This window comes from Lathamus discolor, chromosome 4, assembly GCF_037157495.1.
Source record: "Lathamus discolor isolate bLatDis1 chromosome 4, bLatDis1.hap1, whole genome shotgun sequence".
Taxonomy (NCBI): Eukaryota; Metazoa; Chordata; class Aves; order Psittaciformes; family Psittacidae; genus Lathamus; species Lathamus discolor.
In genome coordinates this window covers 33,637,540-33,665,531 of record NC_088887.1, presented here as the reverse complement: position 1 = coordinate 33,665,531, position 27,992 = coordinate 33,637,540, and the positions used below count along the sequence as shown (strand labels likewise).

At 43.0% G+C, this 27,992-nt stretch overlaps 2 protein-coding genes across 3 annotated transcripts in view; both read left to right on the top strand.

Moving 5' to 3' along the window:
- BRWD1 (bromodomain and WD repeat domain containing 1) overlaps positions 1–2,352 on the top strand; it is a 57,183-nt gene extending 54,831 nt beyond the window's left edge. Inside the window, exon 41 of the mRNA XM_065676984.1 lies at positions 374–2,352. Coding sequence (XP_065533056.1) covers positions 374–1,512 — 1,139 coding nt within the window. The 3' untranslated portion in view covers positions 1,513–2,352. The remainder of the gene's footprint in view (positions 1–373) is intronic.
- A 2,218-nt stretch (positions 2,353–4,570) lies between these two features.
- On the top strand, positions 4,571–12,328 carry PSMG1 (proteasome assembly chaperone 1). Of its 2 annotated transcripts, none has more exons than XM_065676970.1 (7): positions 4,571–4,754; positions 4,899–5,008; positions 6,526–6,677; positions 7,077–7,139; positions 9,498–9,696; positions 10,351–10,414; positions 10,975–11,106. In XM_065676970.1, exons 1-7 carry the CDS (start codon positions 4,624–4,626, stop codon positions 11,030–11,032), a joined length of 777 nt encoding a protein of 258 aa, XP_065533042.1. In that variant the 5' UTR covers positions 4,571–4,623; the 3' UTR covers positions 11,033–11,106. The 2 variants fall into 2 exon arrangements, with proteins under 2 accessions (XP_065533042.1, XP_065533041.1); XM_065676969.1 differs by lacking the exon at positions 10,351–10,414 and adding an exon at positions 12,133–12,328 and having other exon boundaries at positions 4,573–4,754; positions 10,975–11,111.
- The last annotated feature ends 15,664 nt before the right edge of the window (positions 12,329–27,992 follow it).

The following is a 27,992-nucleotide window of genomic DNA, read 5'->3' as shown; positions in this document are numbered from 1 at the left end:
TTGAAATAGTTAATTTTAAGAGTTCATTCTAGGAAGAAAATGATCGCTTTTAATGACAGAAGTATTAGTAATATGACAGCATTTGTTTGCGAAGTTAGGTAATTTGAAATTTCTAAGGTAATTACTAGATTGAATGCTAATGTTCATTAACTCAAAGAGTAATCCTGAGAGTTAAGAATAAGTTAAAAATACAGTCAGACTGTGACCAGCTGACTGTTTTTTTAGTAAAGGCTCAAGGCAAATTGTATGTAACAGCTGAAGTAAAAAAGAAAAAGGTTTTGTGTATTTTATAAGAGGTGGTAGTGTTGTGCTTAGTAAACAATTTATTTCAGGAATGCAAATCACTAAAAACTTTTAAATCTTTATTTTGCAGAATCGGTATCTGAGGAGACCGGACAAAGTGCGAAAGTGCTCAGGAGCAGGACATGTATCATTAACTACAAGAAGCACATAAAGCTGTCTAATGAGAAGAAGAATCCACGCAGATGTGCCACTTTGGCAGCTAATAAGATTAAGATAATGAGTGATACAAAGGAGGAATTATCAAGCTCAGAAAGTGTTTGCACAGTAAAAAAGAACAAAATGCAGCCTCATGGCAGTGTGTCTACAGCATCCAGAAAGAAGGTGATCAGCAGCTCAGAGGCAGATGGTTGCTTAAAGTCTGAAAATGAAAAAGAGCAGCTTTCTGGCAGAAAAAAACTTTCCTGCCCTGAATCATCTGCTCCTAAAAGAAAATACATTAGTGAGTCTGAGAATGAAAAAACAGAATCTGAAGCAGAGATAACAGTAACTCGGCACCAGAATGATAACTGCAAGAAGGCATGCAAAATTGTCTGTGCTGTAGCTCTTAAAAATCTTGAATTCGGCTCTTCAGAGGGCAGTTCCGTAAACCACAAGATGGAAAATGGGAGAAACTGGAGAAGTTCTAGTCAGTCAGCTTCAGCCCACAACCATTGTACAAGCAATTCTGAAGAGGAGGTAGATGCTGACTTAGCTAAACACGAAACTAAAAATATCGAAGGATCAAATAAAAAATCTGGAGCTTCCTTCAAACGATCAAAATTGTTGGATGACTTCAAAGAATCATCAGAATCTGAAACAGGGGGGAAGAAAGATGAAAAAAGCTCAGCATCAGAAAATGTGGAAGCACCTGGGACTGCAGGGATTTCAAAAGCCAGTTTCAATTGTTCTTCTGATTCGGATTCTGGAACTGATAACAGTATCTACGGTGATGCCACAGAAACAAAAAAGAGGAAAAGGAAATTGGAAGGGATTAGAAAAGAAATTACTAGTTCCAACTCACTGAAGCCTTCCAGAAGACCCCAGCGAAGGAAACGTTGGAAACCTAACAAAGAAAATGACTCTGAAGATCTGGATTACACCAAATATAGAAGAGCTAATCGGCGCTCTAAGATAAGAACTCGGAATGGAGGTAGACGGACTGTGAGATACAACGATTGTGATGACGATGATGATGACAGAGGTTTAGATGATGTAGATTGTGAAACGTAACCTTAAAAGGAAAAGCCAGCCCACCTTTTTCTTTTTTTTTTTTTCCTTTTTTTCCTTTTTTTTTTCTTTTTTTTTTGGTAATAGCACTAGAACTCATGATGGATGCTGGCTCTTCTTTGTCCTACATTTCAGGGAATATATTTATATTTTTCTATGAAAAAGTTATGAATGTGATTAGATGATGACTTTCTCCTTTTCATATTTTGACTTGCACTTGCCTGCCCATGTAGCAGCATTTAGCACAGATGCCAAAATGTGCCTCATTATAGGGGCAATTTTTTTGTCTTTACTGGTATTTTATTACATATAACAAGAATTTAAAAAAAATAGGAAAAAAGTTAAAACACTGCGCAACAGGTTTATAGCAGTATGTTGAGTATTATTGTTATGGGTGCTGCAATGGAATACTACCTAGGTCATGCAACATTCAAGAACAGATTTCAAACATCTCTAATGCTGTATGAAATCATATACAATAGGAACAGGCTTATACATAATGCTATACACTATAAAATCTAGTGGATGCTGGCATTGTATCTAAAGAGTAACGAACGGTCACTAGGTTAGTAACTTTACACCTTGTGTTAGTACAGACGTTAGATGTTCTGTACGTGCATTATTGGTAACTGCAACCAGAACCAGTTACCAGTGAAAAAGCATAGTTGCCTGTTGCAGAGGCATATTATTGGCACTGGTGAAGAGAGGGGTTTCTGCTGACAGGTAGTACTATCATCATCAATGTGACTTCTATACTGTAAACTTAAGAATATGAAATGCAGGTGAACTCTTGGGCCTAAGGGGTTTTGTGTGTTTTCTTTATAAAATAGAAAAACAAACAAACACTTGTTCTGTTTTCTTTATGCATGGAAAAACTGGAGGTGCAGGATTCTTACATTCCAGACCTTTTTGCTACGTTTCTGTTGTTCTTCCAGATTAAAACTTCTAGGTGCTTTAATGTTAGACTTCTCACTGATTAAACCGTACCAGTTTCTGATTATTAATAATTATGATAATACATCTCCTATTTTTTAAATGTTTGAGGTGGCTGTTGTTGATAAGAAACAATTCCTGTGTAGAGGGCAGGAGATTTCTCCAGGGAAAATGCACCAATTCTTGGTTGGCCACGTACTGACTACACGAACACATGGCACGTCTGCATGCCTCGCTTTTTCCTGGAGTTGTGCTGGTGGAACTCCCAATCTGCTGCTCAGCATCAGGCCCTTAGTGATCCCACTCCCCACTGTGGGTTTCCTCCCTCTGCTCCAGTGGCTCCCTTGCTCACACTCAACAATACCTAGTCATTTCTGAGGTCATCTCTCAGTAGATGTGTTTAAGAGTATTAGGTTTATCCTCACCCAGTTCATTTTAACTGAAATAGCAAGTTTGTGAACTGGTTTTCCAGTGGATTGGACTGATGTAACTTTTGGAAGGGTGGGGAGTGTTGGGGGGTGCGGGAGCTAGTGCAGCTGCACAATCACAGACAGTGAGTGCCATTAATGCTTGTGCAAATGAGAGTGATGGAAAAGGGAGGCCCACCGCCAATTTACCAGCATGTGGTGAGAACCACTTCTCTCCGACATAATTGCTGGTGTTATGTGCCAAAAGGTTATTTATTGCTATCTAAAATGTTATTAAGTATAGAGAGAATTTTTTCCCCCCTTAAAGCTTCTATATGAACTCCAAAAACAACCTATTTTTTTATCATTCTCACCCTAGGAATTTTATTCAGAGCATAGTCCTTACTGTGATACAGCAGAGTTTTGTAAATTCAAGATAGATGTTTATCTGAATTCATTCAGTTGGTTTCTAAAATATGAACACAGTTGTGTTTAGTGATGAAACTTGAAGGTGGTTTTGTGTATCTGACCTTTTAGGGGCAGCTTTGTTAAAAGAGAGTAGGTCAACTGGTATTTTTATATTCTCCATAAACCAAATGCATTGTTCAGCAGCTGTTTATGATCCATGTTCTACGTATGGAGTATAACCTCCAGTGCAGGAATAAATACTGGTGTAATAGCTCTTAAGTGAACCTCAGAGTGTTTATTAATCTTAAATTTAAAATGGGGCTGGTAGGTTTGTGTTTCCAGGTCGGGCTCAGATAGATGGTTTCTTCTCACCGAGTATAGTTGCTGTGTTCCCTGTCACACCGCACGTGGGCACTGCATGTTCATGGTGGCCCTGAAGGCGAGGAGAAGGGTCTGGCCTCAGTATTTCCGTATCCAAGAGGGAATTACAGGAGGAGGAGGTATGATTAAACTGGGACAGGACTTTTGCTCTTTTGCCCTCTTGGGAATTTGATGTATGGTGTTTTGTGGGGTATTTTTGGATTTTGGGTGGGTTTTTTAATTATTTATTTAAATGTGCGTGCTTAGCCTCAGAACTGGCTGTTCTAAGCCTTTAAGAAAGTTCTTTCATCTTCCTGGTAACTTTAAACAGCTTTCTTTATTTGCTTTAGCTGCACTCAGGGAAGTAAAATCGGGGAGTAGTCATGCAAAGTAGTGTCTTTATGCTGGTTCATGCAATGGATTTGTGGGGGTGTTTTTGGTGGTTTTGTTTGTCTGTTTTGGCTTTTTTCTTGTTTTGTTTGGGTTTTTTTTAGTGTGTTTCTTTTGGGTGGGGGGTGTTTGCTTGGACCTGAATATAGAGCAGTGACAACAGGCATAGGAAAACATTAAAAGTCCAGGACTGCAGCGTCAGAGAATCGAGTTCCTCAAATACTTTGTACCTGTAGAAGCGGACCAAAGTAAAGCTGTACATTGTACCGGCAACTGTACCCTTATTTGCCCACGACTGGCACGTTTAACCTGGCTGTAGCTGGGCTCCTGCCCCTGTGTAGCAGCCCGCTGGCCGGCCGGGGCTCCCGTCCGGGGGCAGGTTGCTGAGGAGGTGGGCTTCCGGTGGCTGGCATGGCGGCTTCGCAAGAGGGACGGGGCCGAGCCGTGCTCTGGAGCCGCGGCTGCAGCCTCCCCCAGGGGCCCGAAGGGACAAGCGTCCCCGTCCGGCAGAACGTTGGAACGCTCCCACCGCTTCTCCATGTTCCGCGGGGCCAGAACGGGCGGAGCGGAACTCGGTGGTGCCGCGCAGGCGCGCTGTCCTCCAAGAGGCGCAACTATGGCGACCTTCTTCGGGGAGGTGGTAGTGGCGCCGTCCCGCGCCGGCGTGGACGACGAGGAGTCGGCGGAGGAGGGTTGCGAGGAGACGCCCGAGGACCGGGAGATCCGCAGGGAGCTGGAGAAGAAAAGGTAGCGGGCAAGGGGCGGGCGCTGCCCTGGGGCACCGCGGCCGCGGTGGTGCGGCCTCCCCCGGGATGGTCCTCCAGGGGTGGCCGGGGGCCTGGGGCAGGGCAGGGGGGGGCCGTGCGCCACTTGCACCGCATCTTTTGCCAGGGAGATCGACGTCCGCTGGACATTGAAGTCGGGCGTGCCTACGGAAAGCTCTGCCGACGAGCTGTTTGTCTGCTCTAAACTTGTACTTGCAATAGGACATAATGCTGCAGGTAAGTGGTGCAGGCTGCAGAAGCAAACCGTCTGAGACTCTCAGATCCTGTTGCCCTTCGGTGGCTAAATTTGAGGAGGTGGGAGACTGGAAGAAAGCTTTAAATGTGCCAGGACGCTCCCTTTGACATATTTAATGTTGGTCTCTGCTGTGAGGATGGTCCTTAAGGGTTTCCATCTTTTGGTTTAGGGAGTGGAGTTTAAACCCTGAGGCAGCTGAGCTGTCCAGTTAGCGTGTAAGCGTAAAACACAAAACGCAGTTTTTGTTACAGCTTACTATTTCTCCGGTCAGATCATGGTAAAATGATGTATCTTCAGTAGAAGGGCTGAAGCAAAGTATGGTTTGACTTTGGATTTTAGGGACAACCCCCCTGTTCCTTCATCTGACTTTGGTAGACTCTCCTGTTAACAGGTGAGAGTTGTCTTCTAATAGCAAGCTGCTCAGTGCAGTTTAGTGTTTTAAGTAGGGGTCTGTCAAATATGTAAAATTGTGCATCAAGTAAGCTTTAATTTCCAATCAACAATTATTTTACTTTTTTTCTTGGCCAGTCCCTTTTCCACATTCTAATTCCTCGCTTGTTCAAAATGTCCTCATTTGAGATGGCTATTTACTCATTAGGCCTATGGTCTTGAAACACCTTCACCCTTTCCCACACGTGCTGAACAAGGTTTTGAGTGTGTTAATAGCTGTTTCCCTGTAAGTATACTTTTAAGTCTTCCTTACGTTTAGGCCACATGTAGATGACACTTAGATGATATCTAAGTTAGCTTGTTTTCCCTTTGTTCAGGTTTTTCCTTGAAAACCAGTTATAGGTATTTTAGATCACCCTTCTGTTTAAGGGTGACTTTTGACAGGAATTCGATTTATGAACACTTGATTTAGGATCCCTTTTAGCCACTAAGTCATGCATTCTCTTTTCTCTGCTTCCCAGAGCCAGTGTAATAGTTCTGCCTTTCTGATTACATGATTTTTATTATTTATTTATTTGTTAGAGATCTGTTATATCTGGTTTGTCAAGAAGTATTAGAGACTTAATAGGTATTAGAGACTTAAGAAGTACTAGACACTTAATAGTGCTCAAGGCCAGATTGGATGGGGCTTTCAGCAGCCTGGTCTGGTGGGTGGTGTCCTTGCCCACTGCAGGGGGGGTTCAAACCAGATGATCTCTTAAGGTCCCCTCTAATCCAAGCATTCTGTGATTTTAGTATTTGCATTCTTAGTGTAAATACTAAAGGAATCAAAGTTGACCGTTGTTATGTAATTCCTGAGCATATACGGTTTTGATGTTAGGAATCTCTATATTTAGAACTGCTCTTTACCTTTGAAATCTTGATACGGTAAGTTTACTCACATTCTTGATGTTTTCTGGATTTGGTCAATAAGTGCTTATTAAAAATTAATTACTATATTTTTCTTTTTAACTTGAGATTGCAAAGAAATAATCTAACTCAGTTCGGGTATTTGTAGAACAGAAATTTTTTTTCTTGATGAATTAACAGCATTTATTCTTCCTTGCAGCTTTCTTGTCTTCTTTTATCCTGGATTCTGTATGTTGGGAAGTAGTTGGAGCTGTGAAGCTGTGGAATGAGTGGTGTCGAACATCGAGCACAACAAATGTCCTCCCAACAGATTCTTTCTGTTTGTTTTACCGCTTAATATCAGATCCAACAGTAAGTGGCTTATGCATGAATTCCTCTGTATTTTAGCTTTCTGTAAAAGAGAGCAACTTCATCCACCCCTTACCCTGCGCAGGGCAAAGCAAGCACTGGAACTGTGGTATTTTGGATTAATGTAATAAAAAATCTGAAGGGTCATTAAGCTTATTAGAATGATTTCAAGTTCTAGTGTGTGAAGTTCAGTACAAAGAAGACATTTGACAGCGCAGTTGCTTCACATCAGTTGTAAAGGAAAAACTCTTGTCAGAATGGAATTGAAGAAGCCCAAGAAAGCCATCAAGTTGTTTGCTGCAGTCACGTTATCTCTACACGTGATTATAAGCTGTTCTGTGCCCTTTAAACTACTTGCTTACACAACTTCTTTGATTGTTTGTTTTTTTTTTTTTTTTTAAGGTTTGGTTGTGCCAGTGCAGTTGTTACGTGGCTGAGGATCAGCAGTTCCAGTGGCTTGAAAAGGTAAAACTGGCAAGACAACAGATTGAGTAATGAAACCTTAGGGGTGGGGATCTTCAGCTTGATGCAAGTGCCTCTTTCTCTCTCATATTCTCAACATGACAGCATTGTAAATAACTGGTTTCCCTGTGCCTCTCTTAAATACCCTACAGATTTACTATTGGCAGATTCTGTGAAATTCCTTTCTAGATGCTGCCCATTGTTATTTACCAACTTTGTGCAGTTAATTCTTTTGGAGAGTTTCAATTTTGTTACCCTTAACTACTTTCCAAGCCTTTTTCCTGTTTGGGTTAAATTTCCTGTGGCTTACTTCAGCTCTGGAGAATCCTTCTTTAAAAAACAGTAACATAACTGTATTTGTGCATCTGCCAAAGACTCACCAGACAAACCTGTTGTGAAACTTAGGATGGATGATACCTTGACAAATGGATGTGTTCGGTACATGAACGCTGCTGGGTCATTCAGGTCCCTCCAGATATCATCCTGTTGATTTTAATAAGATGAAGCCAGGGGAGTATGTTCTGGCTGTTGCTTTTCTTTATGGATTTGGGTCACTGCTTACCCTTTAGGAAGTATAGCTTATTTTGCATTGCTATCTGTCTGCTAACCTACCTTCCTTTAAATCTCTGCTCGTTGTTCAAGCAGAGATTCTGAAGCTGTTACATTATGCTGAAGCTGGGTAGGGCTTTGGTAGAGATACAGAGAGTGAGGTAAAAAGCAGTGCATCCACTGAGAGCAAGTCGTCAGCCTAAGCTGGGTGGTACCTGCTCAGTCCAGCTGCCGGCTGGCCCAGCTGGCGTGTGAAAAGGACTACTTGGTTGCAGGGGAGAGCTGTACAAGCAGCTTGGTGTGAGTGGCCAGAGAGGTTACAGGAACGCAAAGAGGATGGAAAACTGGGGTAACTTCACTGAATGATACAGGGGTTTCACATCCAAGTTTGGAAAACTAGACTCTTGTGGTTCCTTGTTTGTTGAAGAGCTTCATTCATTTTGGTGGGGGTAATGGTTCTCTTTGAAACTTAGAAGCCTGAAGACCTAAACCATTTGGGGTTTGCTGTATTCCATACATTCTTGCACATCATTTAAACTGGGATTACAAAAAGAAAGATGATGGTGGGTTTGCTGTCTTCCCATTTGTGTTTTTCCAGCAGTTTGCTCATATGTGTTACTTCAGATGTGGGTGTTCATGAGCAGTAGGAGCGTGCGGTTTTACCCAGTCAGTGTTCTTGAGTATTTTTAGACTTCATAGTTACTGGTATTTTTAATGTACAGCAGAAGCACTGTGCTGGTAATCTTTTGCTTTTTGTTTGTGTTACAGACCTGTTCTGTATGCTTCATAAATCCTGATGTGCTGAGCATCTTTACAGTCTCATTTAGTCAGATTTTTACTTTTCTGTGTATTTTCTCAGTATAAAATGAGCACTCACAGGCTGAAGTTTTGCAGTAATGCATACCAGGCAGCGTTTCCAACAAAGTAAATTGAAAATATATGTGCTTCTGAAAAGTTAGTTCAGTTTTATATTACAGTGGTAACGCACTGATCTGAGGGAACAGTCGGCTTCCCTTCCGTGATTGGTATCGTGTACAGCAGCAGGCAAGTTTCTGTAATGTTTACCAAATTCCATATTTCGTTATTGGTCATAAATCTGAAGAGGATAGTGTGAAGGGAAGGTGCAGGTTTATCATGCTTCTGCTCATTCTGACGTATGACATTGTCATATTTGACATTGTTCTTTGAAAACAATGGGAGACTGTGCAGTGTGTTGGTGTTTTGTGGTGGCATGCAGTGGATCCAAAAGTGTGCTTTGTACAATGTTTTTGAAACTGTTTGCTTTGAATTTGGGGAGGACTGTGAAAAAATGAAGGTTCTCTTCCTTCAGTTCAGCTTGAATATAATCAAATAAAATCTGAGTATTTAAAATGAAGACTCTTCTTAAGTACTGTAGAACATGTGGGGAGCACAATTTCAATTTCAAATGTCTTGCAGCATAGCAAGCTGCTCTCCTGTCATAAGCAGCCTGGTTTTATTCGGAGTCCTTTTTCTTTCTCCAATCACCATTAGTAAAAATAGTAAGGCTTAATATATTTGCAGGTGAACAGAAATGCTGAAAACCTAAAGCCTCTCAAGAAAATCACTAGGCTTGGTAAATACGTTAGCAGTTCTTTTGAGGGTTTTTATCTCTATCCCAAGATCAGTGCATGTGAAATCTCTACCCGAAGGCTGCAATTCGAATTTTAGTCCAGGGAACCTGAATTAAGCTGCCATTTGCTATCTCCATTGAAGTTGAAATAAATCTTTCTGGGTTTATTCTGTTACTGTGAGAAGATAAATGTTGCTTATCTGTTAACATTTTTATTTCAGGTTTTTGGTTGTATGCGAAAGGAGGGCTTGCAAGTAACCGTTCTTTCAACGTGTCCTGTAGCTGATTACAAAACTCAGGAATCCACTTTAACACTTCCATCTCCCTTTCTGAAAGCACTGAAGACAAAAGAATTCAAAGAGCAGGTCTGCTGCCCACTGCTGGAACAACCCAACATTGTGCGAGATCTTCCTGCTGCTGGTATTTTGCACTTCCAATAATAACAATTGCTGCTGGTGGTGACACAAAATTCGTTTTGAAGAGTGTCCCAATGTGATTAGAATTTATGCTTAATTGTGTAAACCGGCTGACAAGTTAGCTTTTTGAAGAATAATTCATACAAGTTTCACATCTTACATATTGCCTTGTGAAATAAGGACAAATTTCAAAACCACCCTCAAATCCTTTTACCCTTTGTGTGGGGTATAAGTACTAGCAAATGCTTCTGCATAGCCTCACAAAGCGTATTGCATGCTTTGTAAGGGCTTTGGGGGGCATTTTGCTCATGAGCTAAGTATGTTTTAGTAAGAGTTGGTTTCATCTGAACACCCAAACTGAGGTTCATAAGGTTCTGTCTGGAAATTACAGGTAACAGATTTCACAGTGCTACTGCTCGACCTCGTGTGAAAGTTAGATTCTCTTATTATGTAATGTCATAAACCTGCCCAGGCTTTTCATTATATGGGAACAAATTAGTGGTAGCATCATGATGAAAAGCTTTCTGGCAGGAGCTCAAAGTGGATGATTTGTCTAGAAAATGTTTATCTTGTTCACACTTTTGAGTTGTTCGGGGGGTTGGGGTTTGTTTATTGCTTTGTTTGTTTTACAGAATCTCGTATTATTTTTGCTTACCAGTAATACGGTTTCCAGCTACGGTATTTGCCAGAAAGAAGTACCAGCAATGTTTTACTAAATTTGGGTGGGTTATTTTCTCATGTACCTGGGGAATGAAGAATAGCTGGTCCAGCAGTTAAGATCCTGAGTAGTTAGTTTATAAACTTTCAAGCAAAAATAAATGGAATATATAGATAGCAACCTTCCAGTACCTAAAGGGGGCCTACAAGAAAGCTGGAGAGGGACTTTTTACAAGGGCGTGTAGTAACAGGATAAGGGGCAATGGCTTTAAACTAGAAGAAGGTGGATTCAGATTAGATATTAGTAAGAAATTCTTCACTGTGAGGATGATGAGACACTGGAGCAGGTTGCCTGGAGAACCTGTGGCTGCCCTGTCTCCCGGCAGTGTTCAAGGCCAGGTTGGATGGGGCTTTGAGCAACGTGGTCTAGTGGAAGGTATCCCTGCCCATAGCAGGGTGGTTTGAACCAGATAATCTTTAAGGTCCCTTTTAATCCAAACCATTCTGTGATTCTATGCTTTTATGCTTTTGAAGTTCTGGCCAGAACAAATGTAATACTATAACACAGAATGTAGATTCTTTGTCTGCTGAATGTAACACACGTTTTCTTTTGACTTGTATTTAGTTTTGAGCTATTGTCAAGTGTGGCAGATTCCTGCAGTGTTGTATCAGTGTTACACTGATATCATCAAACTGGACACTGTTACAATTGAAGCGTTCAGGCCTCTGCTTTCTTCTGAAGTCCTGAAGAGTTTAGTCAAGGTAAAATTTCATCTTTAAAAATTAATGGGAGGTTTTGTGTATTTTTGTCTGTCATCTCTTGTGTTCTGCTGTTGATGTACTCCTGTGAGGATTCCACCTAAAAAGGCAGTAAAATACGGATTTTAATGACAGAGGACAGTGATTTCTGGTACAGTCCCTCCTCTAACAGCTGTTTGGAAGTTGCTTAGAAATAATGAATCTGTATCCTCTGTCAGAACTTCATTTTGACTTTTCAGGCTCTTATATATCGGGGAGTGATTTCTTGTGATCATTTAAGCTGCAGTTTCCTTTGGAGGTGTCTCATGTTAAAACTTTTAAAGCATATTATATTTTTTACATTCACATTCATATGCACAATGTCTCTTTCCTAGCTCTTTGTCTCCTGTCTTAACCACACATGCCAGCTTCTTAAAAAAATTATTTTGGCCTGTAACTTCTTAAAAGACTGAATTTCTAAAGATGATTCTTAAGAATTTTGCACTAATCAAGCAGCTGTGAAATCATGGCATTATAGCTACTAAATTGAACATTTTGCTTCTTCCTGAAATGTTTTTAATTGAAGTATAGTTGTTTCAAAACTCTCCTCAGTTTTGCCAGTTGAACTTGCATCTAAACACCAGAAGAGATTTACGGGTACCAAAGTAATTATTTTAACTTTCAGTTCCTGCATGCTTTTCATTATAGCTTTTACTGGTCTGCTAGATGGACTAATAGAGCAGTACATAAATGTTTAAACTCTGATGGAAAATAGCAAATCTGCTGACTCTTCCTCTCATACACAAGCAAGGAGGAATGCAAAACAACAAATCAATCCCTTTCTGTGGTTGAACTGCAGATTCCTTTGAAGCCTTTAGCAGGTCGCTGAAAACCTTCATTCAGAAGACCTGAATTTTGCTCAGAGTTAGCATTTTAATAAAACTGGTGTTCAGAGTAATAAAAATTGAAATGGAGGACAGTGAGGCTTTGTTTTGTTTTGTTACCAGCAGTGTAGCTAATGCTGATCATCTCTTCCTTTTCCTAGGATGTATCTGAAAGCACGAAGATCTTGAAGAAGCTACTGATAACCAGTGAAAGTCACAATAATATCTATATCTAAAGAGGATATTTATGATGCAGACTGCACTTTCATCAGCTCCAGTTTCTTCTGTCTACAGAAGAACATTTTGGAATTGTAGCTGTTTCCTTAAAAGTGGAATAAATTCCAGTAGATTTTTTTACTTCTGCACTCATTTTTGTTACTTCCAAATTCATCACTACGAACACACGCATTTCTTTTGCATGCTTGGGAGACTTTCTTCTGGAGCAGTCTTAGGAAAGATACCTTGAATATGAAAACAGCTTCTTTCTCTCCTCCTGAAGGGGCTGTCTTGTCCAATTGTATACCTTTTAAATATAAAAGAGGAAATGCATTTAAGGAATTCTGTCCAGGTCTAATGAGAACACCTATTTTATTTTTTTATTTTTTTTTTTTTAATTTGAGACACAAAAATTTTACTAATCTTTGATCCTCTTTAGAGGCTTGTCTGTGATGAAACTCTGCAACACACTGCATCTTTTTACATACATCTATATATGTGATTTTGTGTATATGTATGATACATATATGTGTGTGCACATGGTTTTTTTTAATACGTGTGTTGATATAAAATTAAGTATGGTAAATGCCTTTAAAAAACTTACTAATGGAAAGTAAGCTTGCTTCTCAAGTTAGGAGGCAGGAATGTGGAGCTGTTTTGAACTTCGTGGTACTTGGATTCACTGAGTAGATCATCACTGGTGTGAATGCTTCTGCTTCCTGCAGCTCTGGCAGGCAGAGAGATGTGCCCACATTCAGATGCTGTAGCTCCCATCTGGAGAGCCTTACTGAGAGCCTTGTTGGCAGCTTCAGCCTCAGACCTTGAACAGGAGCTGTAGAGGCACTGGAGCATTCCCTGCTGTTAGATCTCTCTGAGTGCTGGGAATCTCTCATGGTGAAGCAGGCTGGTAGGCTTGCAAGCTGCTTCAGGCGGACTTGCCAGGGCAAACTGATTTAATCTGTCCACTTTAAAAGTCCGTATTTCTGGCAACAGTAGGAATAGTACAAGATCTCATGCAGAGTATGTAGCAGGAAAGCAAAAACTGAAGTTTTGAGGTGTCTCAAAAAGTGCTCTGAAAGTTGGTAGCAATTTCAGCAGTGTATTTAAAATATTAGGATTGGCATGCAGTTCTGACTTACATGTATATCCTCTGTTTAACATTTTGCTTAAGGAAATGGTGTTAAGAGTATTTCTCTTGCTATCAGGTAGTTTGCTGGTGGTGTCACTGCAGAGAGATCTTTAAACTGCATGTCACTTATCCTTTTGGAGCAGAAGGGTAACAAAGTTCTCTACTAAATTTAACTTGGACTTACATTAGATGTCCAGTGGACATTTTTGAACAGTGTATTCCTGCAACAGAGGTGTCATCCCTTCAGATTTGAAAGTGGTCAGCTTAGTCAGCATCCACAGAAGCAAGTAACCCCAAGCCGCAGTAACCCCACTGTACACTGTATCACCGTTTCAGTGGGTGTAGAATGTTCCTGAAGAGATCAAGTTGCATATCAGTTAAGACACTGATTTAAAATTCTGTTAATATGATTACAGATAAGCAACTGTTGCTTTACGTGGTACTGTATTTTGGAACAAAGTGAAGCATGATGTGCAGGACATGGTTCCTGCTCTTTGGTTATCTTGGGTTTTTTCCCATTTCTGTGCAGCATTTGAATTAAAAACTGTTTGTATTTGTGATCAGAGCTAAGAATTCTGTTGCTTTGAAAGAGTTGTATGTTTCCTGCACCATTTTCTTATTTGCAAACTGAACATGTTTGATTCATAACAAATAAAGTACATAACAAGAAATATCTTTAATAATAAATATGCAGGCTCTTATAGGAGCTGTAAATAGGCTTCTAGTATTGGTTTTATCACCCATGCAGTTTGCAACATTTCAGGCCAGTTCTTCACTGAAGTACAATTTAGTTTTCACTGCCTGGGTTTATGCTGAGGGGTGAGAATACTCTTAAACACCTTGAATAAAAGTAGCAGACAAAACACTGGCAACTCGAAGGATGAAGTTAGAAAGACTGAAAGCTGGTGTATTGGCAGTATGCTCTGAAGGCTGATTATTGCTTCAAAAGGTGTGATGGCTCTCCAGTGTTCAGGAAATATTAATGCAGGATGTGGTGCTTTTTCTTTTGGATACTATTGAGCTAGGGGGTTCACCCTGCATATCCAGGTATATTTCTGTGACCCACATCGCAGGAGAGGTCAAGTTTTGCACAGTAGTAGTTCTCTCTGCTGTGAAACTCTATATGCCAGGGAAAGCATGTACACACTGTATAGTCAGTAAGACTCATCAATTGTCAACTGGGTTGTGCTGTATAAGTTTGAAATGCCAACCTTTTCCAGTACACGGTAAGCATCATAGGACAATGAAAGAAGATACTTTACAGTTCCTTTCTGTCTCTCTCCATAATTTGATGTATGAAGTGGCTCATATTTCTTCCTTAGATAGTTCTGGAAGCATCAGAAATAATGAGGCCTAAGTATCTCCAAAGATATGAGCACTGGCTGAAGACTTTTTCATACATCAACATTGCTAAGTTGGGTTTTGTTTGTGGTTTGGTTTGTTTTAATTCTTCTATGCTCTCCAGTATCTAGCAGGAGCCTGCAATAAGGTTTTCTTTGTTTCTAACAGCTGCTGGATTTTGTTATGCTTTTATGCTTACAGGAGTGTATAAGCTCTTTCATCAAATGTGGCAGATGGCTTCAAAAGCTTTGGGGAAAGAAGTACATTCTGTGTGTCTGAAATGTGATTGTACAAGATTTCTTCTTTTAAAGTATTGGGCTAATTGCAAATACTGAAACCAGACACAGTATTAAATTGGAAGAGTTTTCTTTTTCCAGTTGTCCATCTAAGCCACTTGCTATGATAACCCTCTGGCCCTTTGTGGGTTTTTTGTTTCCAGATAACACCACACTATCTTCTGCTCCTTGGTGAGGCTCCTTAGCTTTTGGCTTGCAACATTTTGGTGTCTGTGCAGTGCAGGTCATAGGTTTGTAAGTACAGGACTGAACAGACATAGTTAGAAGGTAATGTCCAGATCTGTGGTTTATTTGAGCTTGTTACAAACCCTACACATTTGAATGCCCAAAACAGCAATGATGCTTGTTGTTCTGCTTTTATTTTCCCTATGGTTTTTGTGGTCACATACAGTACAATGACTCTCCAGTAATGAAACTCTTGCAGTCTGTTGAAAATGCAGCATGAAAACATTATGCCCTTCTCCGCTTCCTGGGCACTTGGTATCCCATTATGTTCCTTCTGGATTGTACATGTACCGGTTCTCCTCCCTGTAGTTTCTCCTTCCTGTGTGCTATCAGCAGGAGCACTGGTACCATGCATAAAACCATGAGCCCAAATATTCCTGTTGGCATCCCCAGGCTGCCTGTGGCACTAAAGCAGGGGATCTTGGCGCTTGTGTCCTGAAGGTCTTTCGGCTGCTGCCTGCCTTCTAGTGAGCAACGTGATTCCTGAACCATATTCATGTGTGCCCATTGCACTAAGGAGATGAGGCAGAAAAGCACTTTATTCTTTTGTCAGTCTATCCTTGATGCCAGTGCATGTTGCACGTCCCTTCTCTGTTCCTGTGTGAAGGTCTCCTCAGCTCATTGCATGGCTCTAGCAAACAATTTAAGTCTTCCTTGTCTCCAGCCTTCCCATACTGGAAGCAAGTATTTTGGGCTTCATCCTGCAAACTGCTTTGTTGCCAAAGCCTCAGAGGAAGAACTTCACTTATGACACATGATTTTACAACTTCTATGCCAAAAACTATTAACACTTGGGAAGTCAAGTAGGCAAAATTCAGGGAAATCCTGGGAGTTTGCCTTGCAAATTGTAATTTGGTCACCAACCCCATGCCTGAAGACGTTTGCATCTTCACAATGCTAGGCGCTTCTTCCCAGACAAAGCAACCCTTCTGAAGGGCAGCACTCGATTATGGCTATGGGGAAGGAAGGAATCTGAGGGTGAGATCGCTGTTTTCATTTCTGCTCCATGTTGGAGGGTGTGATGACTGAGCCAAGTGAGTGCCATTAAGGTTTATAAAGGAGGAGTTTGTTTCTGCCTCAGCTTCAGGCAAGACTTACTTCAGTAATGCTAAGCACGCCCTGTAAATGACAATCTGATGCAGAGTTGGTATCTGTATATTTTGTGGGTGAGCAAGGGGAAGTATGTGGAACCTGACTTGCTGATGTGCTGAGCACTCATGAGATGAGTTGGAAGAACAAAGCTGGATGAGGATGCTGAAAGTAGGGATAGAATTATGACGTGAAAATTTAAAATGCTTGAAACGCTGCAGGTAATGAAGAAGAGTTTTGAATTCAGGTGTCCTTTCTGACTTTTTATATGTTATTTTTTGTGTCTAAAGCATTGAAAAATCTAAATGAGGCAAGAATGAAATGAAAGATAAATAATGTATTTTTTTTTTCAGTGTGGTAAAGTCTGCATTCTTTTCCCCTTTAAATGTTTTCAACTAAAAACACTGCTGCACATAACAGCAACCAACATTAATGGGCACTCTATCTAGCCAAGTGAGATCAGAGCTGTGAGGTAAGACTTTCTTACTTCATAGGAAACACTGAGATGCTGTTGATTTGTCATAGAATAGTTGATGAGCAAAAGTACTTGAGAATTCCATACAGTAAATACTGTGGGAAGCCATTAACTTGCAGCAGTAAAAAGGAAAGCACTTGTTTTGCTTAGATAGCAACATATCCTGAGATGTCTTCAGTGAGGGAAGAACACCATAGGCACCAAATAGTACGTATGTGGAAGTAAACTAAAGGTAGATTGGCGGGCCACAGTCCCAAAGTCTTTGCTTTCAAATAATTGTATTATCAAATGTTTTAATGTTCTTTCTGTGGGATGTTATGCCCTTGCCTGGGTAATTGCTTTAAAGTAGAAAATGTTTTGTAAGAATAGCAATGTACCTTCAAAGGGCAGTTTCTTAACATAAGCCTTACTGAAGAGATCATGGGTTCTTCCCCTGTGTTTTAATCAAAAGATTACAGTGTGCTTTCATGCGCTAAACCCATTATATTTCTTCTGTTCAGAACGGATTCTGGAATTCTTCTCTTAGGTCTGATTTGGACTCAGAACCCTTTTCATGGTCTACTGAAATGAAAGCTATCTTTTTTCCCATTATCTCTATAGACCTTAAAATCCAATCTGCTGCTTCACAGGGAATTAACAAAACAGGGAATGAACATAATAGAGTCGCTATCACTGAAGGCAGCAATTCGGTTACGGAACAGATGAATGGTGAATGTACAGCCTCACTTAGAAAGAAATCAAAACCCTGTTGGGGGGGAAGGTTGTAGCTGGAAGGTTGTGTGCGAACAGAGGCAGCCAGTATGGAAAGGTGGGAGCGCTGTCGAGAAAACCGTAGCACTGACCGTCCTATAAAATTAATGTGTGCCAACTGCTGTGAAATAAAAGTAGGTTGTAAGGTGGGTTAGCTGTTCTCTGCTGGCCTGAGTAACACCCTCACAGGTCACAAAGAATGCCTTTGTGCGGCTTCGCTCAATTCACTTCCAAATTGGATTGAAAAGGGTATTTTTTTGTGCAGAATGAGCACAGTGAACAAGCACAGATACTGTGCCTGGCTATTTCCACCCTTAAGCCCCGGAGGACACTTGCGAGAAACCCTGCTGACGCTGTCAGAAACAAGCAGCTCTTTTGTTCGTTACTTAGAAAGTGCTGGCGCAAATGTCTTCAGCCAGAATTAACAATCCCCAGTGTAGCTCCATCAGGCTGTTGGGTGGTTGGTGTTGAGGCTTCCTTCCAAGTGTCAGGACGCAAGCACATCTGAGATCACCTTGCAGTGCCATGTGCAAAGAGATGCTCTGCAGTTGTGGATTCAACAGAAAAGACGATTCAGCACCGGCTCCTATAGTTCTTACTTTATGTGCTTCCACTTCTCTAGGAGCTGTATGAGTGTACGTGGGGAGTATTTATTCTTAACAACTATTAAAAAATAGCATTATTTTTAAGCAAAACCCAATTCAATCTGTGGGGAGGGGGTGGGGGTGGTGAGGTACAGGGGGGATGTCATGGTTAATAAACAGACTTATACCCAGATGCTGTGGTAAGCACATTTTCTGTCTCTAGGAATGTGAATGTCATCTCATACAAGACTTGTTTCAGGGATCTTCTGAGTAAAACCCCAGTATGAATCCCCACGGCTCCCAGCTGGCACGGAAAGGAGTTCTATGCAGTGCAGGTTTGCCTAGTGTAATTTTCAGTGAAACTTTTGTTGGCTCTAACTTTGAATGGTTTGGTTTGTGTCTGACCGGACTGTTCTGTGGGGCTCTTTCATGGAGATGCTGCTTTCTAAGCTCATGAAAACTTTAGCTTTCGCCTCTTTCAGTTTTTCATTTAATTCATTCAATTTTTCATTCAATTTTTAAGGAAAATTGTAATTGGCCTTAAAAAATAAATCTGGATGGAAATATTTCCCAAACTCAGTGCTGAAGATTGAATTTCTCATCGGCTCAGTTCTGAAATGTTTTTTGACTCTGCTCTTATTCAGGCTGAGCTGTAGCTGATGTTATTCTACATAAAGCAGTAAGAGTCCTGTACTTGATGTGGTTACTCTGAGTGTGTTCAAAACTATGTGTGTTGGAAGATAAAACGTGAACAGGACGGCTTGCAGCAGGTGGGCCTTCAACACCCCCTTCACTGAGTATCACCCCAGCTCCCCTTCCCACATGTGCTATTCCCTTTTCCAGTTGCGGATCGTGCCTTCACAGGGATCGCTCGGAAGCGCAAAGACACACGCTGGCTATTAGGATGTACAACAGCAGATGTGCTAGCTGAGAGCTCAGACCCAAGGAGCTCAGGTGGTGCTGTACTCTGCTTCTTGAGGTAGTGACATCCACTTCTACACCATGGGACTGAGGGAATCACGTACAGCATCTCTTCTCCCTCACAGCAGTTTAGTGCTTCCCCCAAAGAAGGTGCAGAAGTTCCTGCACTAAAACCCACTTTCTGTGGTCTTCAGAGCAGCTCAGTAAAACCACAGGCTGCAGAAGTGGGTTTTCATGTTGCACATGCTGGTGTGAATCATGTGCTTCTTCCAGCCAGGACCCGGACTCCCGAGCCATGTCCCCGGAGCTCTGCACCGCATCAGTGCATCAGGCAAGAGGTTCATGTTCCTTCATTACAGAGCAACTCTCTCAAAATACAAATAACTACCGAGTCTTACTCGGAATAAGTAGGGTCTCTACTACCAATTTTATGTAGCTCTCCCTCATTTAGCTTCCACGGTATGTTGTGAACAAAGAAAAAGGATTAAAAGCAGTTGCGTGACTTTGTATGCCTCAGTTTTCACTCTGCATTACACTTGCAGCACGCACTTCAAGTTAGATGCTAAAATTGAGATAGTTTGGTAGAGGTCTTGACTAAATCAGTATGGGGTAGAGAAAGTAATGCTGTAATGCTCGTAGGAACAGCCACTTGTCTGAAAAGAAAGGAGCTCACCTTAACTTTTTACAGCACCTCCGTAGCAGCAGGGGCTGCTGCTAAGTGTTTCTGCAGAGCAGCCTGCTGCCCCAGCTGTGATGCTGCATGGCAAGTCTAATGTTTTGAAAGTGGCTTTTAATGTTTGAACTTCCAGCAAGCCAGCCTCGTGTTCCCCGGTGTTGACATGTGGCTTCCAGACTTTAAAATCCAATGCATGTTACGAAAGTGCATGAGTGTTAAATTTAAACCATACTTTAATAATTTGGCCACCTGTACAATATCCTAATAATCTTAGAGAACTTGAGATCCTCTGTGAAATTATTTGTAGCAGATGTTAAATCTTTGGTATATTCTACACATTTACACGCTGGGGGACAGATATTAAACATTGCCCCTTCAAAAATAACCCAAACCATATTTATTTCAAAGAATTAGAAAGGTTCATAGCAGGAAGTGGATGCAGGAAGCCTCATCCATTGTTGTGGTTTGTTTTAAAGGTGTGCCCAAAATGAGATGAAAAAAGGGACTGCAGTTGGACAAAATTAGTTGAGCGTTTGCAAGATAAAAAGCCTTTTCTTGTATTTCGTTCCAGTGACTTTCTCAGCTGTTGTTCTTTTAGTTCAGCTGTCTTTTTTTAGTATATTATTTTGGTACTGTTCAGCTCTGTGACCTTGAAGATGTAATTATGGGGCACTAAGTCCTGAGCATCCAACTCGTCCTCTGATGTCTGAAAAATTACCCTTTTGGCCAGAACTTGAGAGGCAGAAATGGAAAGCTTGCTGGCAAGAGGCAAACATTCCAGTCTGACGTGACTGGGTAACGAGTCCCTTTAGGAGCAAAGTGAAGTCCTGCTTTTAAAGACTTTGCTGACAAGCAAACACACACGTATATACACTGTCCATTGATGTAGCTAGCTCCCAGTGTGCAAACACCGAATCAGCTGTAGAAGCCATGACACTTTTAAAATCTGAGCATGGTTTGTGGTAGTTTAATTTGCCTCCTGAGACGCTGATTTTACCCTATGAGGGCTGAACTTTTCCTTTCTTTCTTTGTGATGAGAGTTCAGGTTATGGCAAAGTCGTGTGTTTTCAGCAGCCAAGGCTGTAGGGAGATCAGTAAATGTGTCTAACTCAGCAATAAATGGAGGACAAGCCCCTACCCCTTCCTTCAGCTGCTCCCTCTTTCTCTGTAGGAAACATCACCTCCAGTTTCTTCAGTCTGGGACAAATACCACTTCATAGACTTGCCCCACTCTTCCGTTTTTCCTTCTCCGGTTGTGTCTCTTGTCCACCTTTCACGCTGCCCTTCTTCCCCTCCTATCCTTGCATTTCAGACATTGTCCAGTCTCAGGTGTTGCAGAGGCAACCTTCAGACTATGCTGTTTTGTGAGAAGACCCCCAGCATTTCCCCGGGATTTATTTGTGCTGGCAGCAGTGGCAGGTAAGTACAAATTCGGGAAAGAAAAAGTTGGTGGGGTGCTGTTAAATGCAAAGAATAAATGCTAGACTGATAGCAACTGGCAGGGCAGACATGGACAGTGGGATTGAGTGCGCTCTCAGCAAGTTTGCCAATGGCACCAAGCTGTGTGTTGTAGTTAACACACTGGAGGGAAGGGATGCCATTCAGAAGGACCTCAACACGCTTGTGAGGTGGGCTGATGCCAATGAACCTCATGAAGTTTAACCATGACAAGTGCAAGGTCCTACACCTGGGTGGGAGCAATCCCAGGCACAGCTACAGGTTGGGCAGAGAAGAGATTCAGAGCAGCCCTGTGGAGAAGGACTTGGGGATGTTGGTCAATGAGAAAATGAACATGAGCCGGCTTCAGTGTCCGCTCACAGCCCAGAAAGCCAACCGTATCCTGGGCTGCATCAAAAGGAGCGTGACCAGCAGGTCGAAGGAGGTGATCCTGCCCCTCTACTCTGCTCTCGTGAGACCTCACCTGGAGCATTGTGTGCAGTTCTGGTGTCCTCAACATAAAAAAAGACATGGAACTGTTGGAACAAGTCCAGAGGAGGGCCACCAGGATGATCAGGGGACTGGAGCACCTCCCGTGTGAAGACAGGCTGAGAAAGTTGGGGCTGTTCAGCCTGGAGAAGGCTGCGTGGGGACCTCATAGCAGCCTTCCAGTATCTGAAGGGGGCCTATAGGGATGCTGGGGAGGGACTCTTCATCAGGGACTGTAGTGACAGGACAAGGGGTAATGGATTAAAACTTAAACACGGGAAGTTTAGATTGGATATAAGGAGGAAATTCTTTCCTGTTAGGGTGGTGAGGCACTGGAATGGGTTGCCCAGGGAGGTTGTGGATGCTCCATCCCTGCCTTGTTCAAGGCCAGGTTGGACAGAGCATTGGGTGGGATTAGTGTGAGGTATCCCTGCCCACGGCAGAGGGGTTGGAACTAGATGGTCTTAAGGTCCTTTCCAACCCAAACCCTTCTATGGTCGTTCCAGTATTTCCTGACAGGGTCTTCAGTTTTGCCTCCATTTGTCCAAAGGCAGTTTGGCCATAACTTTTGGAAAAGCAGAGCATGCACAGGTCTAACTGGATTGTCCCATCTGCTTCAACCTCAAGTTGCTCATCCAGGGGAAGAATGAAACGGCAGGTGCTCAACCTTGGGCCAGAGTTGATGTGCTTCACTTAAAGAGCAGAGTGGAATACTATAGAGGCTTTTGACTAATTAAAACTTGGAATTTTGCTATATTTTCTGAGTTCACAAAGAAAATAGGAGCATCAGTCAGTGAACTGTGCTGACTGGTGTGCTTAAGGGTTGCCACTGAAAATCTGTCTCGGGGAGTGAAAAGCCTGAGTGCTGCTGCTGGATCCCATAAAGATAGGTCTGGTTGGCTTTTTCTGAAGCAGGTGTAGTGTCAACCAGGATGTGACCTTTCTGTTTCTGGAGGAGATGGATCACGGGTGTTACACAGGCAAAAAGTACTTGCAGCTGGAGATGGGGATGGGGCAAACTTTTCCTCTTTTACCATAAATCAGTGCAAAACTTTCCTCATGACAGGAATAAAAGAGCATCATCCTATAGCATTGTGGTGCATGAGGTGATGAAATATGTGATAACCTTTGCTTTGTCCTGAAATAAGCTAAAATTCATCCCAAAGGCTTTTTTGTGTTCCCAGTTATAGTGAATGTAAACATGCATGTGTATCTATAGACTTACATAATCATTTACAGACTTTTAAAGCATAAATGTGGATTTAAAGTTGCTGAGCTTGTATTGACAGGCTGTTAGAAACTTACAGCTTCCGATCTTTTGCATGAAATAAGTGTTATTTTCCTGTCAAACGCCAGTTTATTTAACCAGGTAGATCATCACAAGCAACGATTGAGATCTCTATTTTGTTTTCTTGGCTTTATAGTTTAGCATTTAATGTGCTTGTTGGTATCTGATAAATGTAGCTGTAATGGCATGATTTATTTGCATGTGCATGCAGCTGATGATCTTCAAGTCACTACTGTGCATAACCTGCTCCCCCCACCTCCAGAGTGATAGCTAACCAGCTCAAGCAGCAACTAGGAAGGAAACTAAAGGAAGGGTCCATGGAAATGGCACACAGACAAGGACAGTGATGAGTGGTACTATTATTCCTTTAAAATGAGAGGACAAAAAAGGAAGCTGGGTGATTCAAACATCAGTTCCTGTCCTGATCAAGAACGACCCGCCTTCTGCCTGGTTCAGACAGGAACCAGGAGTTACTCCACCTCTGATGTGTGTGGCATGTTTGTGTTTCTCTGGACATCTCTCTCATCCCTCTACCTTCGATGTTTCTCAGAGGTTTTGGATTTAGCATTCAGGCTCAGACCCTCCAAGTGGGACATGGACAGGCGCTTGTATCCCAGTCATCGAGGACCCAAGACATCAGGGCCTGGACCTCACCAACAGCACAGCTGTGAGGCAGGGCGATGGTGTCCATTAGGGACTTTGTATCTCAGGTAGCACCAACCCCAGCGCTGGCAGTAAGAATCACAGAATGGTTTGGGCTGGAAGGGACCTTAACATCATCCAGTTCCACCCGCCTGCCATGGGCAGGGACACCTTCCACTAGGCCAGGTCACTCAAAGCCCCATCCAGCCTGGCCTTGAACACTGCCAGGGATGGGGCAGCCACAGCTTCTCTGGGCAGCCTGTGCCAGTGCCTCACCGGCCTCACAGGAAAGAGCTTCTTCCTAATGTCTAATCTCAGTCTACCCTCTTCTAGTTTAAAGCCATCCCCTGTTGTCCTGTCACTTCATGCCCTTGTGAAAAGTCCCTCTCCAGCTTTCTTATAGACCCCCTTTAGGTACTGGAAGCTGCTCTAAGATCTCCTCAGAGCTTTCTCTTCTCCAGCTGACTTCCCCAGCTGTCTCAGCCCGTCTTCGTAAGTTACGCAGTGTAGGAACATGGAGGAGTCATCCGACAAGGGTCTTCCGGAAGAGTGAACGGAGTGTTTGGGACCAGTCAAAGCTGTAGTGAAATATGTTCATTTCCCAAGAGAGCTTTTTTCAGTCACCATAAATGCTGTTGATTTCTGTGGCCTTTGGAGCAGTCTTCCTTGTGCATACACCAAATATGAATTTAATAGACACAAAATCACTGCTTTGGTCTTAATATTACTGAAGACATGAACTGAACATGTAGAAGTACACAGAGCTGGTAAAACAGTTCCTGAACTGTCACTGGCAAAATGGAAAGCTGTAAGTCTTGAAGTGTTAATGCGGAAAAGCTAATGCCTTTTCCATGGACAAAGGTGTAAAAGATCTTGTTCCCTATAGTTTTGAAATCATAAATGAAAAACCAGTCAGTAGTTCTTGAAATGAGAAAACAGGAGATCTTATTCCTAACAGACCACAATAGCGTAACCTATATATAGCCATGCACTTTAGCTCCCTGGATACTGCTTTTGCGCAGATGCTTCTGTCCCAGAAACATTTCAGCAGCTAATGAGCAGTACGAAACGTGGCCTTGGTGACAGTCAGGTTGCTGACGGACCGTGCTTCGGTGTGTTCAGCTATTTCCTTCTCTTTTTTTCGCCCTCAGAGTTGAAATGACATGGGTATTTCTTCTTCACTGACTGAAGCAAAGTAACCTTGGCAAAGTTATTTTGGGTCCATAAAAGCATGAAAAAAGTCTGTTTTCAGAGCAAAATGAAAAAAAAAAAAAAAAAAAGGGTTTTTTGGTTATTTGGTGGAAAGTTTAATTTGTTTTGAGATTAAGTATCCATTTTATTTCTTTAATATTGCTGTTATTATTATCATTGTTATTATTATTAAATCCATACAAAGTTGGCTTAATTTTTTTCTCAAAAGTACAGGTACGCAGCATTCCCAAATGTGCGGAGAGGGTTAACTCCTCCTCATTCCTCCGTCAAGACGATGAGCAAATTCGCCCTAAATTTAAGGAATCCCTTTGGTTCCATCCCGGCATCTCTCTGTTCCCCCTCCCCCAAGCCCCCCTCTTCGAGGAGCGGGGCTGGGGCGGGGCTTGGCTCGGGTGGGGGCGTGGCCTCTGGGGGGCGTGGCCTGCGGCTGCTGCCGCTGCTCCGCGGCGGGTCCGCAGGGGGGCGCCGTGGCGCAGCGGCAGGCGGCGGGCGGAGCTGCGGTCGGTGCGGGGCCGGGGCTGAGTGAGCCGGGGTCGCTCCGGAGCCCGGAGTTGGTTTCCCCACATGTAAATATTTGCACTTTCGGCCTGTTTGATGTGTCGGCTCTCAAGAGGCAAGGCGATAATAGGTGCCTTTATCAGGTCACAGCCGCTTGGGATTGGTTTTTCCCCCCCGTTTTCAAGGTTTTAGGAGCCTTTGGCTGTGTGGTATCCGCCTCCATGTCGAGCCCCGAGGGCTGTGCCCATACACCGGGCTGGCGGTGCCCAAGCGGTTTCTTCCCGTGTGCGCCCTTTCCCTCTCCAGGTCCTGAGGCGCTTTATCTAAACCCTGCTGGCATGTCAGCTATTTTAGTTAGTTATCAGCGCCATCCGTCAGCAATTTGCTGTTGTGATTGGCACCGCTTTTTTACAGCGCTCTGCTTTTTCTGTTGCCATGATAACATAGATTGTGCCATGTTTTCAGATCCCGGCCGATTTCACCATATGGTTTCCATATGGGAACATGCTGCTCTTGTTAGCCACCTTCGAAGCGGCCTGTCAGCCAGGTCCCTGCTCAGAAACAAATAAATTGTCTACTGTCTACTGTATTTCCTTTCAGGCCGCACTCTCCACTTTAAACTTGGCAGCGTTTCAGAACAATCAAAATCCAATCAGCGGCCGTGCTAACTCCATATGTTTTATTTCCAGACGACGCGAGGTGGAGGAAGCTGGAACTATTCTCGGCGTGTAGCAGCGTTCAGGGTGACATGCCACAGATCACGGCGGTACCCAAAGCCCCATTCAGAGCAGAGAGGTGGTCAGGTTTCCTGCAGAAAGCTGCGGCCGGCCAAGCACTGCAGATCAAATTAGTTTTCCTGGAAAGTGGAGAACCTCTAATAGAGAGTGAAACAAATGTAAACTACAATTCGTTCAATGTGTTGGAAATACGCCGGAGTCCTCTGGGTCTGAGCCTTACAACATAAGCAAACTTGACAGGTTACCTTTCTTTAAATGGTGTTTTAAACGCGGTCATTACTCCTGTCATGGGTCTGTTGGCATGTTGTGCTGGGCTGTGTGCTGGAGTCCATCCATCAGTCTCCTGCCTCTAAAAATGGTGCAGCCTGCATCTGGATGTGAAGCAGCATGTCAGGAGGAGCGCGTGTGCACAGGCAACTGTAGTTTCTCCTACAGAGTTGCTTGGCATCCCCTGGGATTAGGCCTCTCCCTGTGAGTTTGAGCTAGGTCTAGTTTATTCTAGTCTATATTTTCCTAGTCTGTGTTAATAGGTGCAGGTGATGGCTGCAGTGCATGACCTGTGTTGGCAGGATCACTGGCATTCACTGTAGGTCGCCTGCCTGTGCTTTATGAAGGAGAGAGATGGATGTAACAGGGTCAGGTTAGTGCCTGTGGTCTTGTAGCACCTCACACCAGCGGCAGGTTTGATCCTAGGCAAGGCACCTGACCCAGGAGCACGCAAGGATGGGGGACACAGAGCTGAGGAAGCTACTTGGTTAAAAGTAGGCAGGAGGCACAAGGCAATGTTGGGTCTTGTGCTTGTATCAGTTGAGTGCAGACACCGGGAACCAGCTCTCAGAGCAAATTGTTCCTGCTTGGAGAAGTGCTCATGTTATGGTGCGCAGGGAGAAAAATGTCAAACAAGCACACAGGAAAATCAGTCCTGATCCCAAAGGGGCTGCGGTTCTCAGAGGAATGCAAGGAGAAGAATGAACCAAAACTAATGTGAGAGGGTAGGTTTGGGTTGGTGGCAGCTTGAACACAAGGCTGTGGCAGCCATGCAAGTAAAGAAAGAGTCGCAGGCTGGATTCATGGAGGCTGAAGAGCAGCAGCAGTCTCATCTCCCAGCCTGTGGTCCTGTTGCGTTGCTCCCTCTGGCTGCATGTTGGGAGTCCAGCACAGTGCAAGCGAAGCCCTCCATTTTGAGACTTTTCCTGAAAGTGAGTTGTAGCCCATTCCGTGAGCCTGCGACAGAGTGAGGAAAGCTCTCTGCCAAAGTGCAGGAAGCGCCAGCAGAGCTGTTGAATGTTAATCCAATATTTAATGTTCAGTGGGTTGCCAGTAGTTATAAAACTGGTCATATGGTTTGATGGCTGTATACAGCTTTCTGTGGTTACTTTACATCTGGCTTCAAGAGTGACGGATTTGCGAATACCACTAGGATGTCTGTTAGGAAACACTGTGAGGCCTTAGGAAAGGCAATAAACCAAGATTTGTCATTGTCAGGGAGCTGGCTTGAAGGATGCTTTGAAAAAGCACTCTGCGTGACCTTCGAGTGCAGAACAAAGTCAAGCTCCCAGGCATCAAAGTAATGCCACATGTCAGGAAGACCCGACATGTATGGAAAGCCTAGAAGGTGATAGCCAGCATGAGGCAAACGTGCAGATCAATGCTAATTAAGTGAGTGGTAATGTCTGAGTGAAAATAGCTGTCGGACTGTTCAGCTGTGGTGCTTGACGATGCAGAATGCTGGTGAGTGTGGAGGAAGCGGTGCACAAGCAGGACTCCCAGAGCCTGCCTCTCTTCCCCAGGCTCTCTGGAAGGAAAACACAGTGCTACGCACATGGCTTTCCCATTTGGAGACTGACAGAGGGATGAGAGGTGTTGGTGATGTCTGTATGGTGCTCCTGGGGGGAACTGGGGCCGTACCAGCAGAGAGTGTGGCTGTGTTGATTCATGACTGTGCTCATTACCAAAAAAGCTTTGGTCAGGTTGATGACGGTGGAGGGTAAAGGGCATACGGGAGCAAGTGCTGGA

Excerpts from the sequence above, each read along its gene's own strand:
- PSMG1 (XM_065676969.1), top strand. The coding sequence starts at position 4,624 with ATGGCGACCTTCTTCGGGGAGGTGGTAGTGGCGCCGTCCCGCGCCGGC. Across the intron at positions 9,697-10,974 it reads GCGAGATCTTCCTGCTGCTG|TTTTGAGCTATTGTCAAGTG; the intron begins GTATTTTGCACT and ends ACTTGTATTTAG. Across the intron at positions 11,112-12,132 it reads TCCTGAAGAGTTTAGTCAAG|GATGTATCTGAAAGCACGAA; the intron begins GTAAAATTTCAT and ends TCCTTTTCCTAG.